Consider the following 15,022-nt stretch of genomic DNA (forward strand, 5'->3'; position numbering starts at 1 on the left):
AATTTTAATATGAAATGCTAAACTTTATTTATTGAATAAAATGTTAAATAATCATATAACATAAGTAATTGAAAATGATAAGTCTTGCAGTACTATAATGTGAGTACATTCCCATTACTAATTAAGATAACAATTATTTTTTTGGTAACTGAAGGTATCCCGACTTAGCTTAAACGCACCAAACTAATTTCTTTGACCGGTCAAAGGCAGGGAATCGATGTCGGGCCTAGAGAATTTATAAGAAATTTTACTTCTCTTACTACCTAGCTCCAAGAGTCGAACTTGAGACTTAATAAAATAACATTTATTTGATCGAGAGAAAAAAAAGTTTGAGAGAAATGAGATTGCATATAAGAGAATGAGAGGGTATATGAAAGAATAAGGGTTCCTTATTAAGCATGGTTGGCCAACCGTTTATTGGGCGGGAAAAAGAATAATGAGTTTAATGATTTTGATAGTGATTAATGGTCGTATTTATTGTTCAAGCGTAGTTAGTAACTTAGTAATATATGAGATGAGAACATATGCATTTAACACAAAAATTATATGTTTTGAATGTTGAGTTGAGTGATGAATGGAAATTGAATTGAAAAGTTTTCATTACGAAATAAATAAATAAGTTGAATTCCTCTATAAAAAAGAAAAGAAAAAGAAAACAAGAACAATGAAAAATGAAAAAAGCATGAAAGGGTATTATAGTCAAATGTAAAATAGAGTTGGAATCCATTCCTCAACGCAATCCGAAAAACCCAACCCAAGAGTTAAAATAATCAAACCGCGGTAAAAACTTGTTCACATGGACCCTATCCCCAACTCCATGTCTGCCGAGTGCCGTATAATATATCCCCCCACTCTTTCTTACTTTGTTAGTTTGTTTATCTTAACATTCCGATCTTCATTTCATTCTTTATTGTAATTTGTAACATCCAGCGCAGCCTCCATCTCTCTCTCTCTCAACACCACTTCCAACGTTAATATTAATTCGGCTTTCTCCGATCGCCGGACCCTCGCCGGAAAGGTAAGCTTTCGCTGTCTGTCTCTGATCGGCTGCTTCCTTGTTATGAGTCTGTTTGAATTTTCTCGCCGCTCCGTTCGGTTGCCGAGAATTTCTGAAAAACCGGAACAAGTACAAGTCTTGATCTCAGTTTCCTGAATTTACTCCTCTAAGTCTCCCTCACACTACTACTCCGCTTTGTTTAGGCCCGTTTTCGCTATTCACGAGTTATTGTTTTGGTTTTTTCTTTTCCTTATTTTTGTTTTCTCGGTAACCAAACGGACGGGAAAAACGCTTAACTTTCAATTTTTTTTTTTTGTTTTATTGAGTTTCTTGTATAATTTTGACCTTTTTTTTTTTGGCAGGAAGTTGTTGATCAAAAGCTCCGTACGGGATTCCTAATTTTATAATAAATTTAATTCGATTCAGGTAATGCTAACGTTTTTCTCACTGATATCCTGAGATCTTCGTTTACTTGTAGTTGCAGCGTATAGCGTTCGCAACATGCTCTGTGTGTTTGCTGTTTGGCTGATAAATTAGTATTCTTTTTCTTTGGAAACAAAAAATAGTAAAGTTGAGGCATTCTTGTTTGTTTTGGTAGAAACTATTTTCTAGGAAAATTATTCGGACGGGAAAAGGCAGTTTACTGTGTCTGATATGGCGTTACCGAATGTAAAGTCCATGATTCTATCTGATAGATTTGTAATGACCTCCAAAGTCGCTTATATTAAAACCAGGGATGTCCACTGTTTGCTTTTGTAATATGGAATCATTTGACTGGGCTGGATATTGCTGTCACACCAAAAAAGAAAAAAAAAAGTTCTTGTATACTATTGACTATTGTACCTATTATTATAGGTACGTTTTCTTTCATCGCATTCAAATAATATCTGGAAAATGAATATAGGATAGGACAATGGTCAATGCATAATGACACAAGGGCCTGCTATTCTCTATCCAAAATACTCTCTTTACATTGCAATTTTTTTTACTGTATTGGAAGTTATTTTGGCAGCTGTGTGAAATTCGTTTTCAGCTTATTTATACCCAAATGTGCTTGTGCATTGGATGCATGTTTACCTTATGAGGGTTTATGTCATACTTTTTTCTTTTTTTTAATTTAATTTTTTTGAAGGGAAAAGAATTAAAAATGTTGTATACAAAAGCTTTTTAAAGTCACGGATGAGAGGTATTTCCTAACTTGGAATTGTAGTTGCCAAGCTTATACATGCATATTCAATATGCTTTACCTTGAATGTGGTCATGCTTCTGTTGCAACATAAAACTTGAGATTTAGTAGGTGCAAAGCATCTATGGAGTGTCTTAATTTTGATACTATGACCAAGCAGTCAGAATTGGACTGAGTTTTTTAATGATATGATCATTCTTTTATTTTCTCTCAGCTGTGGAAAATGGATTTATGCAGTGGCAGCAATTTATTGATATGATCATTCTTTTATTTTTGTGTAGGTCTGTGGACTTCTCTGTTTGTACTCCAAAATATTTTCTGGTAGTGCATTGCTCTGTATGATTTAAGTAGAAAGAGTCCTTTTACTAGTCATGGCGTCAAGATCTTGCACCAACCTTTTAGACTTGGCATCTGGAGGCCTTTTGGATTTTCCTTGTACTCCGAGAACCCTTCCACGGGTGATGACTGTTCCTGGTATTATCTCTGACGTGGATGGTTATAGCAATGATGATGGGGATTCAGATGCCACTTCATCTGGTTGTCGTGATCGGAAAATAGTCGTCGCAAATATGTTACCAGTACATGCCAAAAGAGATCCAGAAACCGGCAAGTGGTGCTTCAGTTTGGATGAGGATTCAATTCTGTTACAATTAAAGGATGGGTTTTCATCTGAAACTGAGGTTGTTTATGTGGGGTCTCTCAAGGTTGAAATAGATACCAGCGAACAAGAAGAAGTTGCACAAAAACTGCTGGAGGAATTCAATTGTGTGCCAACGTTTCTGCCCAGTGATCTCCAGAAGAAGTTTTATTTGGGGTTCTGTAAGCAGCAACTTTGGCCCCTTTTTCATTACATGCTGCCCATGTGCCCGGACCATGGTGACCGCTTTGACCGCTCACTGTGGCAGGCCTATGTATCTGCAAACAAAATATATTCAGACAAGGTGATGGAAGTTATTAATCCTGAGGATGATTCTGTTTGGATTCATGATTATCACCTTATGGTTCTCCCTACATTTTTGAGGAAGCAATACTATCGAGTAAAGCTTGGATTCTTCCTTCACAGCCCATTTCCATCATCAGAAATTTATCGAACCTTGCCAGTTCGAGATGAAATTTTGAGGGGTTTGCTGAATTGCGATCTAATTGGTTTTCATACATTTGATTATGCACGTCACTTCCTCTCATGCTGCAGTAGAATGCTGGGCCTGGACTATGAATCAAAGCGAGGATATATCGGGCTAGATTATTTTGGCCGCACTGTGTACATTAAAATTCTGCCTGTAGGTGTGCATATGGGTCGGCTTGAATCTGTGCTGAATCTTCCCTCCACTACTGCCAAAATTAAAGAGATTCAAGAACAGTTTAAGGGAAAAAAGTTGATTCTTGGCATTGATGACATGGATATATTTAAAGGCATCAGCCTGAAACTTCTAGCTGTAGAACAACTCTTACAGCAGAATCAAGAGTTGCAGGGTAAAATAGTCCTGGTTCAAATTGTGAATCCTGCAAGGGGCTCAGGGAAAGATGTTCAAGAGGCTAAGAGTGAGACATACATAACTGCCAAGAGGATCAATGAGGCTTATGGTTCACCTAATTATGAGCCAGTGATTCTGATTGATCGTCCTGTCCCTCAATACGAAAAGACAGCCTATTATGCTGTAGCAGAATGTTGTATAGTGAATGCTGTGAGGGATGGAATGAACTTGGTTCCTTACAAGTATATTGTTTGCAGGCAGGGAACTCCACACATGAATGAAGCTTTAGGCATAACAGCAGATTCTCCTCGGACAGGCATGCTTGTTGTGTCTGAATTTATTGGTTGCTCACCTTCTTTAAGTGGAGCAATCAGGGTTAACCCTTGGGATGTTGATGCTGTAGCTGATGCCTTGATCTTGGCTCTCACCATGTCTAAATCCGAGAAGCAGCTACGTCACGAGAAGCACTATCGCTATGTTAGTTCTCATGATGTGGCTTATTGGGCACGGAGCTTTGCACAGGATTTGGATAGAGCATGCCGAGATCATTATAGTAAACGGTGCTGGGGGATTGGTTTGGGCTTGAGGTTCAGAGTTGTTTCCCTGTCTCCGAATTTCAGGAAGTTGTCTTTAGACCATATTGTCTCAGCATATAAAAGAACAAGTAGAAGGGCAATATTCCTGGACTATGATGGAACTGTGATTTCCCAAACTTCCATTAATAAGTCCCCCAGCCCAGAAGTTCTCTCTATGCTGAATTCTCTCTGCAAAGATCCAAAGAACACTGTTTTCATTGTTAGTGGGAGGGGCAGGACTTCTTTGAGCGATTGGTTTGCCTCATGTGAGACACTGGGAATTGCTGCTGAACATGGGTACTTCTTAAGGTATGTTGGTAATATTTTATTGTTTTGAATGTTCAGCTAGCCATTTGATATGATTTCAATCTGAACTGTGGTATTTTGCTCTCTTCATGGTTTAGGTGGAATAGAACTTCTGAGTGGGAAACCAGTCTCCTTGGTGCCGACCTTGATTGGAAAGAAATTGTGGAGCCTGTGATGAGATTGTATACAGAGGCAACGGATGGCTCCAACATAGAAACTAAAGATAGTGCTTTGGTATGGCATCATCAAGATGCAGACCCTGACTTTGGATCCTGTCAAGCGAAGGAATTGTTGGATCATCTGGAAAATGTTCTTGCTAATGAACCAGCAGTTGTTAAGAGGGGTCAGCATATTGTTGAAGTTAAGCCACAGGTAAGGCTGCCTCCACACAGACTCTCTCCCTGTTTGCATACATACACATGCAAACACTATACTGATGTGATTTTTTCACATTAATGCCTTGTTACATACAGGGGGTAAGCAAAGGATTGGTTGCTGAGAAGGTTCTTTTGACAATGGTCAATGATGGGAAGCCACCAGATTTTGTGATGTGCATTGGGGATGATAGATCTGATGAAGACATGTTTGAAAGCATATTAAGCACCGTCTCTAGTCCATCGTTGCCTTCACCTCCTGAGATATTTGCCTGCACTGTTGGAAGAAAGCCAAGCAAGGCTAAGTACTATCTTGATGATACTAGTGACGTTGTGAAATTACTCCAAGGCCTTGCTAGTGCTTCAAGCCCGAAGCCTAGGCATCTTCCTCATATCCAGGTTTCATTTGAGAGTGCCTTTTGATCTGAACAAAGTTGCTGTCACTGTTTACATGACAGGAATCATTTGTTTTGGTTAGATCGATACTGTTGTGTGATATCCAAGATGAAACTTGGGATATTGCTGGTGCGACTTGGGTTCTTCTTAACCTCTGAACTGGTTTGCTGCACATGGAGAGAAAGCAATTTTTGTGTATTTGTCGGGATCATGGAGGACTTGACCATTCTTGTATTGTACATGGTGACATCAATATGTATTTATGGGTGCCCAGTACGAGTAAGCAGATCTACAGATGTCCATAATGGCTGTTTCTATGGTTTGGGGGCACCATTAACGTGTATAGATACAATGTTTTTGTCACAATAGATAATATGTCAGTTCGATCCATAATGATGAAACGATATATCTTCAATGCTAACCTGTTAATTTGATCATGTTCAGTATCTCTTGTTGCCTTGTTGGACCAGTTGGTTTCTGTGACCCCATCAACTTTTTCCTTTCAAGTAACGTAACGAGTATTGATACTGCTAACCAATGCATTAAGAAATTCTTGAGACATTTTTAGAGGATAAATTTGTAATGCTAATATTGACAAGCTCTCAAGACAGGAATAAGATTGCACAGCCTGTATCCTAATGGTATCTGAATCACCAACCCAATCTTCACAGCGATTAATGGTGATCAGGTGGTCCGGACCAGATAGCTATAAATTCTCAGCCACAGAAACCTGTTTATTCACTACAAATTTACAATGTAAAACTAATGTTATATATATATATATATGGGAAATTGGGAAGACATACACTGACTGAAATTGGGTGTCGCTCGCTGCTTGGTTCCTACTGCTCCCTAGGAATAGGATTATAGGAGACATGCACAAAGCTCTGTTTTATCACGTGGTATTATAGGATTGCCATTTGCCAACTTGCTCTGGGCCTGGGGTAAAGGTTGTCATTTGCGATTCTGACATGGTTGGGCCATAAAACTACAGCTCAAGCCAAGACGATTTAGGAAAGTAGAGGGTCTAAATGCACCCAGGAATTTAATCAGTACACACTGGATTTAAGAAATTTTCAGTTTTATCCTAATTTTCTTTATAATTTATAAGCATGCTTATGATCCGCATGCTTATAAGAGAAAAACTGAGGGTTAGTGTTGTAGTTGCTCTAATTAGCGGTTTTTTTATTTTTGACCAATTTGCTCTAATTAGCGGTTTCACCTTAGAAAAGTTGGTGATATGAACCCGTCAATATGCTTAGTACGGTCCAATTGTTGAAACAAATTAAATCTGATGTGGACTGACTGTCTGATAAAATACTATCCTATTGGACAAAAAAGCAGCCCATCATTAAGAATAATAGCAATTACAAATCTTCCCCCGGTGAAAAACTTAGAATATTACGTCAAGTACAAATTATAACAATAGACAAACAGCAATGATAACAAGTAACAAGAAACAACGATATTATGATAATGATAATAGCATGCTGAATTAAGCCAAAAATAAAAAACAAATAAAAAAAAGTAAGAAGGAACAGGGCGAGAATTTAGATGGAGAATAAATGTGGCATTGTTGGTTGTTGTACTAAAAACAAGTAATGTAATTTGATGACACAAATCACAGCATATGATTCCTACTCACTCTCTCACCCTCTCACCGTCTCACACTTCTCTCACTCTAACTCAGTCCCCACTGAGCCACTGAACGAGTGTTCCAGTGACCCCCTTCTTCTGCTAGTCTGCTTTTTATTTCTCTTTCCCCTGCCTTTTGCTCTCTCTTTTCATCTGTCTCTTTCGTCTTTTCACAGTCTCTTCACACTTAGACACACTACACTGGTTTTGCTCAAAACCCCCATAACCCCATAGTCATACCCATTTGAGGAGGAGCATCTCCCACCTCATATCACGCTCATTCTTGCAAAACCCAGATAGGACGTAGGGTTTCTCATAATGCTGATAGCTTGAGTCTCTCATTTCTGAGCTGTTTTGGGGGTCATTGTGAGAAAAGAGGTAATGGGTCGGAGTGTCTTGGTACTGGGACTCACCCTTTTGGTTCTTTTTGGAGGCGTCTCATCAGCTTCCACTAATGCCCCAGCAAGTGAGTGAGTCTTGAATATATATTACTATGACTATGAGCTTAGCTTCTGTATGATGATCTGATTTTGCTTTTGGAACTTCGCTGTGTTTTCATTCCAAACTGGTTTCCTTTTTGCGTTTTCAGAGATTGTCAGTGGGGTTTTCTCAAATGCTGCGTCTGTTTTCATGAAATGGCTATGGTCACTCAGAGCAACAACCAAAACAGGTCTAGATCTCTGATGCTTCCCTCATTTTATTTATTTTTTATTTTATTTTTTGAGGGTTTATGCTGTTGTCATCTTAAACGCCGGGGTTTGTGGAATTAATGTCTGCAGCGATTTCCGGCCGTCCGGTGATGAAGTTTGAGAGTGGGTTTACTGTAGAGACAGTGTTTGATGGAAGCAAGCTTGGCATTGAGCCTTACTCTGTTGAGGTGTTGCCCAGTGGGGAGCTTCTGATTTTGGACTCTGCTAATAATAACCTTTATAGAATCTCTGCCTCTCTGTCTCTATGTAAGTGGGTAATGGGTTTTATGTAAGGGTTGGTTTTGGTTGAATTTGCATTTCTTTTAATTATAAATTCTTGTTTTGAATTTGTTTTCTGTTTTAGTGTTATTCCTCTATTAACCAGTTAGGTCCAAGAAGCTTAATGGGCTTGATTTGTTCATACAAATCTACAACTTAAGCTTCCTCTTACCAGATTTGGAATATTGATTAATTATATCATCTATGCAACTGGTTGCACTTAGTTCCATCATAAAGCTATTCTCATCTTATATTGCATCAATCAACTTATATGTAATTAAAATTGGTTGCAGACGATGTATAAAACATGGGGTTCAAATTGCTTTCTTGAAAGTAGAATATTCCATTATGAAGTATGATTTGCACAATGTGCTATTGATCAAGTTAGTACAGGATTTCATTCTGATTTTTTGAGTTTTTTTTTAATTTTTATTTCAATATATCTTTGAAGTGAATTGTATTGATAGGCAAACATTTACACATAGTTCAAATGCAATTTTTCTTTTATTTTTCTGGATTTTGGAATATGGGATCCACAAAATGATTCTAGAATAGACATTACTTCTGTTGTAAGGCTTTAATATTCATGGTTGTACTTCCAGGTGCAATAGTACTAGTAAAATGTGCTGTGAATCCAAAAATATGCCACATCCAGCCATTATATCAGCTTCCATAAACTAAAAAGAGCTTGATATTTATTGGATGCGTGCTATATTTTGTTGATATCTTTAGTCTACTCCATGCTACAAGCTCTACTGAAATTCAAGCGTATTTGAAGAGTCCCCCTCATGAAAATCGACTCTTATGTTATTGATATGTATACGTTGAACTCTTCAAGTGCATCTCTCTAATATTTTCGCTCTATTTCACGGGAACACTGCAGACAGCAGACCAAAGTTGGTTGCAGGATCCCCTGAAGGATTATCTGGACATGTTGATGGAAAGCTCAGAGAGGCAAGAATGAACCACCCAAAGGGGCTTACAGTTGATGACAGTGGAAACATTTATATTGCAGACACAATGAATATGGCAATCAGGAAGATAAGTGTTACTGGTAATTGCTATATTTGTTTTTATTGTCTTCACTCTTCAGCATATCATTACACAGTGGATTTGTTTCCTTCTTCACTGTTGTTTCTTTCTGAACCTTTCCTCACATACTACTTACTAGTCTGTATAGGAACCCCCAGTATCTGTGTGTATACATACATATACATACAGTATATAAATATATTTACATATATATTAGTTTTCCCGAGAATTGTATAGCAGTTTGTTATAGCAGTACCCGTTGCCACCACCATCACCATCACCATCACCATCATCATCAACATTATATAAGTTGGAAGCAAGATATTTAATTTTGAAGCCATTTAAATTTCTACTGTTAGGGGTTACAACAATTGCAGGAGGGAAAATGGGCCGTGGGGGAGGCCATGTGGACGGACCAAGTGAAGATGCAAAATTTTCTGATGACTTTGATGTGGTTTACATTGGAAGCAGCTGCTCCTTACTTGTCATAGACAGAGGAAATCGAGCTATCAGGGAGATCCAACTCCATTTTGATGACTGTGCCTATCAATATGGAAGTGGTTTTCCCCTAGGTAAATTATTTTACCCAAATCTTTTCTTTTGGTTTGTGAATATTGCAAAATACATAGGTTCTGATTTTCATCATTGCAGGGATTGCGATGCTTGTGGGGGCTGGCTTCTTTGGTTACATGTTGGCATTGCTGCAACGTAGAGTTGGTACAATTGTCTCTTCCCAAAATGTGAGTACTCAGTTTTGCCTTCTTTTTACTTGTAATTCTTGGCATCTACACTTTGTGGGATAGATGCAGGCTTTGCATGTGGTTTGTGCTTATTATTCTTGTAGGAACTCTTTGAATTTGCTTTCACCTTTTGTTGTGTTTGGAAATATGAAAAGATCCCAGAAATGTCTGCAAAATTCCGCTTTTATAATTGTAGTAAAATAATATTGATACTTGAAAGCAAATTCGTTCTGCAAGAGGGTAGATGATTTGTTTGTTTCTGTTGGACTCACTTCTGGTTCTACAGTTGCCTTGATTGAACATTATGCACCACCGTTGTGACAAATAACAACTTCAATATGACAGTAGTTGAGAATCATAGATCAAGATTTCTGGTATCTTCTATGACAGCATGAAACATCCTTTATCTTGTCTTGTGCTTTTGAAGGATCAAGGCCCAACGAAGACAAGCATGCCACCGAGTCCATACCAGAAGCCTATGAAATCAGTCAGGCCACCTTTGATTCCAACTGAAGATGAGCAGGAGAAGCAAGAAGAAGGCTTCTTTGGATCGCTTGCCAAGCTTTTAGTCAACACCGGGGCATCTGTTATGGAAATTCTGGGAGCAATATTTCCTGGTTTCAGGAAAAAACATCTGAACTATCAATACCAAAGCCAGCAGCAGCAGCAACCACAGAAGCATTCAAATTCTTGGCCTGTGCAAGATAGTTATGTGATACCAGATGGGGATGAGCCCCCTTCCATTGAAACCCGAACCCCCACCCCACGCAAAACCTACCCGTTTATGGCCAAGGATGCTGAAACGATGCATCAGCTTCGGCAAAGTCGGGCTTTCTATAATGGATGGGATGATCTTCAGCAGCAGCAAAAACAACAGCAGCATTATCATCGCCACCGTTCATCCACCCCACAGACTTTCTATGAGCAGAGTCACGATAAAACCACTGAGATTGTGTTTGGGGCAGTCCAGGAGCAGGATGGGAAGGGTGAAGCTGTGGTCATAAAGCCGGTTGATTATGGAGATCCCATGTTTCATCATCACAGTATCAGCACCCGATTCAATTATATGGGTTATCCCCATGGCTATTGATCATATACCTAAAAGAGATGCATAGTTTTGACCTTATTTGATATTTCATATAAATCCTTCAAATTTTAGGTTATAGGTTAGTATGAACAAACGATTCCTTCTAAGTGGAGGGTTCCGCCTTTCAGTGGATCAGCTATGGTGCCATGTGAGGTCTCTCTTTCTGGTCAAAATATTAAAGGCCTTTCTTTCAGAATATTGGCCCTATGATATAGTTGCTTTGATAATTCAAAGATGTGGTCTTCTTTAATGCTTTATTGATATACAAATTTTATATCAGTTTCCGTGTTCCTGCAATCAAAATGAGATAATGAAATTGTGTATACCCAAAAAAAATGTGCCTCAAAGTCATCAAGTCATTTGACTCCATCACTGAATTGTTTTTAACCTTTTAACTGAGTTCAAGAATACCCTAGTCCTGGTGCCTCTTTGGCAAATTGTTTGCACTTTCTAATTCATCATTATGATAGTAAATTGGGAGGCTTTATAAATTAATCTTGCTTCCTTGCTAGTTGTGACCGATAAAAAATAAATTTTTTTTAAAAAAAGAATGGGAATATTTCCATTGACATTGTCACATTGGTAAAAGCCTTTAAGAAAATCATAACCCTGTTCATGATTCATGAATTATGAAGGACCCAATTCCCCAATCACTCGATAAAATCTGATCATTGAAATCAAACGGGGGGGTTTCTCCAACAATGGAGAAAATTTCAAGATAGAAACAAGAAACTCAAATGGTGACACAGAATATATCCACGTAATCACTAATATGCCATTAGCCATCAAAGAGTAATAAACTAATAACAGACAAACAGATTTAAATATTCACAAGCCTCCCTACTGCTGAAGTTAAGTTATAGATACAATAAAACATGAGAACTGTCATTCTTCAACTGGTTTCATTTCACCTCCTCTTGACTAAACCTGTATTAACTCTCAAAGCCCCCTCCACTAGAGTTATTTCTTTATCCCCCTCCACTAGAGTTGTTTCTTTAGCTCCCTCAACAAATCCCATAATATTACTCTCTAACATACCCTCTATTCTTCCATGGCGACCAGATAGCACATCACTGCTCCTTTCTTCACCATGTTCTTGCTTCAGCATTCGGCTATTCTCGCCAAACAACTCCATGCTTCCATCTAAACCCACCAAATCCTTCAACTGATCCATATACTTGGACGACTTTGTTATCTCAGAACTACTACCGTTATCAAAATAAAAATCAACCAAAGGTACAGATTCCTTGGGCGAAACTCGGGACTCCACACAGTTAATTCCAAAAGTAAGAGAAAGCTGAGAGAGGCACAACATAAACAGCCGCTTCAACAGCGACAGAGCAGGGGCGGAGCTAGCAACTGCGCTTCTGATGGCGAAGCAAAGAGTCTGTAGTTGCTTCTCCGGATTGATTTGGCAGCGCTTCCATGTCATGCTGAAGCCGAGCTGGCTGCAGCCCTCCTGTCTACCAAGTCCAGTTAGACACATTGCGTTAAAGTTTTGATCTTGGCATTCAAACCATCACAGATGCTAAATGAACCCAAATACTTACATTACGGATAATATAAGGCCGAATTACAATTCCAACAACAATTCCGAAAAAGCATGAAAATCCGAGACCCAGAATCCAAACCCAAACCGAAACTGCTCCAAGTTCTGCAAATGATAATAATGCAGTTTAAATTATACATCAGAACCACATTCCACAAATGAATTAATGTAATTTCAGGAAAGCTCACCGGACGGAGAACTCCGGGCACAGTCCTCCGGTTTGAGATTAATCAGGCGGACCAGCCTATTCCCGTGATCCGAGACGAGAAGCGCGCACATATCGGGAGCAAAAGCCAGCTCAAAATCGGGCGAAAACGTTGCGTTTTGGGCAGGGCCGTCCTCACGACCAGGCTTGTGTGAGTACCCTCCGGCAATCGTGCTCACACCTATGCAGCATAACAAAGAGTTCAGAGTTGGGTATTTACGATTATGCCACGCTCTTTAAAATTACCCTATAAGGAAACTCGAGAATGGGATTGAGACCGACCTGAGGCGCTTATTTTTCGTATGACGTTGTTGCCCTTATCGGCAACAAAGACGTTTCCTTTCTGATCCACGGCGAAGCTCCGGGGCTTCTTGAACCGGGCCGAACCCGATTCCCCGTCCGAATACCCGTCGACGCCGTTTCCGGAGAACCGTTCGATCACACTCTCTGCCATTTCAACTTAACTATTTTAGTATCTACGACTCGTCGTTAAAACTATAATGCGGTTCGAAAGTAGATGATTAGTGTTAGGTACCTTTGGATTCGGATGTGGGGAGCGATACTGTGTAGAAGGCACTACCGGAAGAATCGAGGACGAGAAGATCGGACGATCCAGGACAAGGGAGCACCGAGTAGGGGTTTATGTCGAGTTTGTTGCCGTCGATCACTGTGGTGACGGTGTACCCGTCTTCCAGAACCACATCGGCAAGGACTGGAAATTGGAGGACGAGGGAGTGAAATGTAAATAAAATATTCATGTAATTTCAGGAAAAGGAAAAAAAATGGAGGGAAAATTTACAGTAGTTTTACCTTGAAGTGAAGGCAGATTCAGGAGGAAGAAGAAGAGAACAGCAGCGGAGGAGTGTGAGGCCATGATCGCACAGGCAGTGGAAGCAAACTTTACTAAAACTGGTGGAATGAGATTATGAGAGAGTGTTAGTCACTTTTGTATAGCTTGGGCTAGCAGGCTACTCATCTGGACCGTCAGATAGTGGTCGCGAATTTTGGACGTCGGATGATCTTTATTTGTTTTGTTATATTTGACGATAGAATAACGATGACGACTTTTATACTTTTATTTTGTATATTCTCTACACAAAAACAAAAAAAAAACTCCACAATTTATGTTTTAAGATAATTAAACAAATAAAATTAGATTCCCAGCAAAAAAAAAAAAAAAACAAACAAACAAACAAAATGAGATTGAAAATATAATAATATCAGAACTTTTCTTTTAGAAATTATAATCAATTATAAAATACATATATTAATTATAGTGTCAATTTTAATTTGGTACATAAGTTTCAAAACTTGACAATTAGGTACACAATTTTTGCTATGTTAATAATTATAAACCCCCTAGTTAGAGATAAAATCTCTCATAACCTCCACCCAAAATCTAACTCTCTTATAACCCCCAATCTTACACTTAATATTTTCCTAAACCCCCTAGTCAACTAATACCCAGTCAACTTTGACTCCCCATATTTTAATTTTCCAGTTTTACCCCTTTTGTTTTATTTTCATTTTCAGCCAACTAATACTCTCTCTCTCTCTCTCGGTCTCTCCTATCTGTTGCCTCTCTCCCTTCTGCGTCTCTCTCTCTCCCCACTGCTGTCGCCGGCGCGTGCGCCGCCGTCTGGCGACGGTTGCCGGTGAGACCGGTCCCATCACACTCGCCTCTCCTTCCTCTTCCTGCCTATGCCCTCCACGTGCCGTGAAACTAAACGTCGACGCCAGATCTGCTCAAGTCCGATCGTCATCTCCGGCGGTGACTTCGCGATTCCGGCGACGTCGCAGCTGCTCTCCACTTCCAGAAGCTTCCTCTCGACGTGGTGAGTGTGATGGTGGTCTCCGATTCTCCAACTGACCACCGTGGATGGCGAATCGACTCCGAGAAGGTCCGAGACTTACCGCTGCCATTGCCGGCGATTCCGACGGCGGATTGAAGTGGTTCCGGTCCCATTCTTCTCCCCTCGACATTCTCTCTCTACTGGTATACAAATTTGTGTTCAATTGCCTCGAATTTCAAAAGCCCTAATTTGAAAACCCCAACCTCCGCTGCTGCCACTCTCGGAATTCGGCGGCTCCGACCACCCATGGTTAAGATTTTGGTATGAAAATGCTCATCTCTCTGAGTTCTTTATGTTTGTTAAATCAATTCTTTGATTTAGATAATGAGATTGAAATTCTTGTGAATCTGATTTATAAGTATATTTGTGAATTGATTTGTAAGTATGTTTGTAAACTATTTGTGAAATGTTGTGAAATCTGATTGTGAAATTGATTCACAAACATTTTTGAAATGTACAGTTTGCGAAATTGATTTTGTGAATCAATTTGTGAAATTCTTGAAATTAAACAGTTTCAGTTCGTGAAACTGTTTCACGAACTGAAACTGTTTAATCAATAAATTAAGTAAATTTGTATATACTTATAAATCAATTTGTGAAATTCAGTTCTAGCTTAATTATGTTAATCGGATAGAAATGTGGGT

General features: G+C 39.1%; 3 protein-coding genes across 3 annotated transcripts; 2 read left to right on the top strand and 1 right to left on the bottom strand.

Annotated features, from left to right (window-relative positions):
• The first annotated feature begins 867 nt into the window (after positions 1-867).
• On the top strand, positions 868-5,746 carry TPS9 (trehalose-phosphatase/synthase 9). The gene is made up of 5 exons (XM_086230387.1): positions 868-1,018; positions 1,360-1,423; positions 2,465-4,542; positions 4,638-4,911; positions 5,013-5,746. Exons 3-5 carry the CDS (start codon positions 2,555-2,557, stop codon positions 5,334-5,336), a joined length of 2,586 nt encoding a protein of 861 aa, XP_086086513.1. The 5' UTR covers positions 868-1,018; positions 1,360-1,423; positions 2,465-2,554; the 3' UTR covers positions 5,337-5,746.
• A 1,202-nt stretch (positions 5,747-6,948) lies between these two features.
• LOC147295008 (uncharacterized) lies at positions 6,949-11,067 on the top strand. Its single transcript, XM_086230388.1, has 7 exons — positions 6,949-7,410; positions 7,534-7,614; positions 7,724-7,900; positions 8,796-8,966; positions 9,304-9,516; positions 9,596-9,684; positions 10,112-11,067. The coding sequence occupies exons 1-7, from the start codon at positions 7,326-7,328 to the stop codon at positions 10,772-10,774; spliced, it is 1,479 nt and encodes a 492-aa protein (XP_086086514.1). The 5' UTR covers positions 6,949-7,325; the 3' UTR covers positions 10,775-11,067.
• A 508-nt stretch (positions 11,068-11,575) lies between these two features.
• Positions 11,576-13,465, bottom strand: LOC147295009 (NHL domain-containing protein). Its single transcript, XM_086233102.1, has 6 exons — positions 13,336-13,465; positions 13,061-13,237; positions 12,808-12,972; positions 12,509-12,706; positions 12,322-12,425; positions 11,576-12,230 (listed from the first exon to the last, which is right to left on the bottom strand). The coding sequence occupies exons 1-6, from the start codon at positions 13,397-13,399 to the stop codon at positions 11,679-11,681; spliced, it is 1,260 nt and encodes a 419-aa protein (XP_086089228.1). The 5' UTR covers positions 13,400-13,465; the 3' UTR covers positions 11,576-11,678.
• Between the last annotated feature and the right edge of the window lie 1,557 nt (positions 13,466-15,022).

This window comes from Dryas octopetala, chromosome 2, assembly GCF_963921425.1.
Source record: "Dryas octopetala chromosome 2, drDryOcto1.1, whole genome shotgun sequence".
Classification (NCBI taxonomy): Eukaryota; Viridiplantae; Streptophyta; class Magnoliopsida; order Rosales; family Rosaceae; genus Dryas; species Dryas octopetala.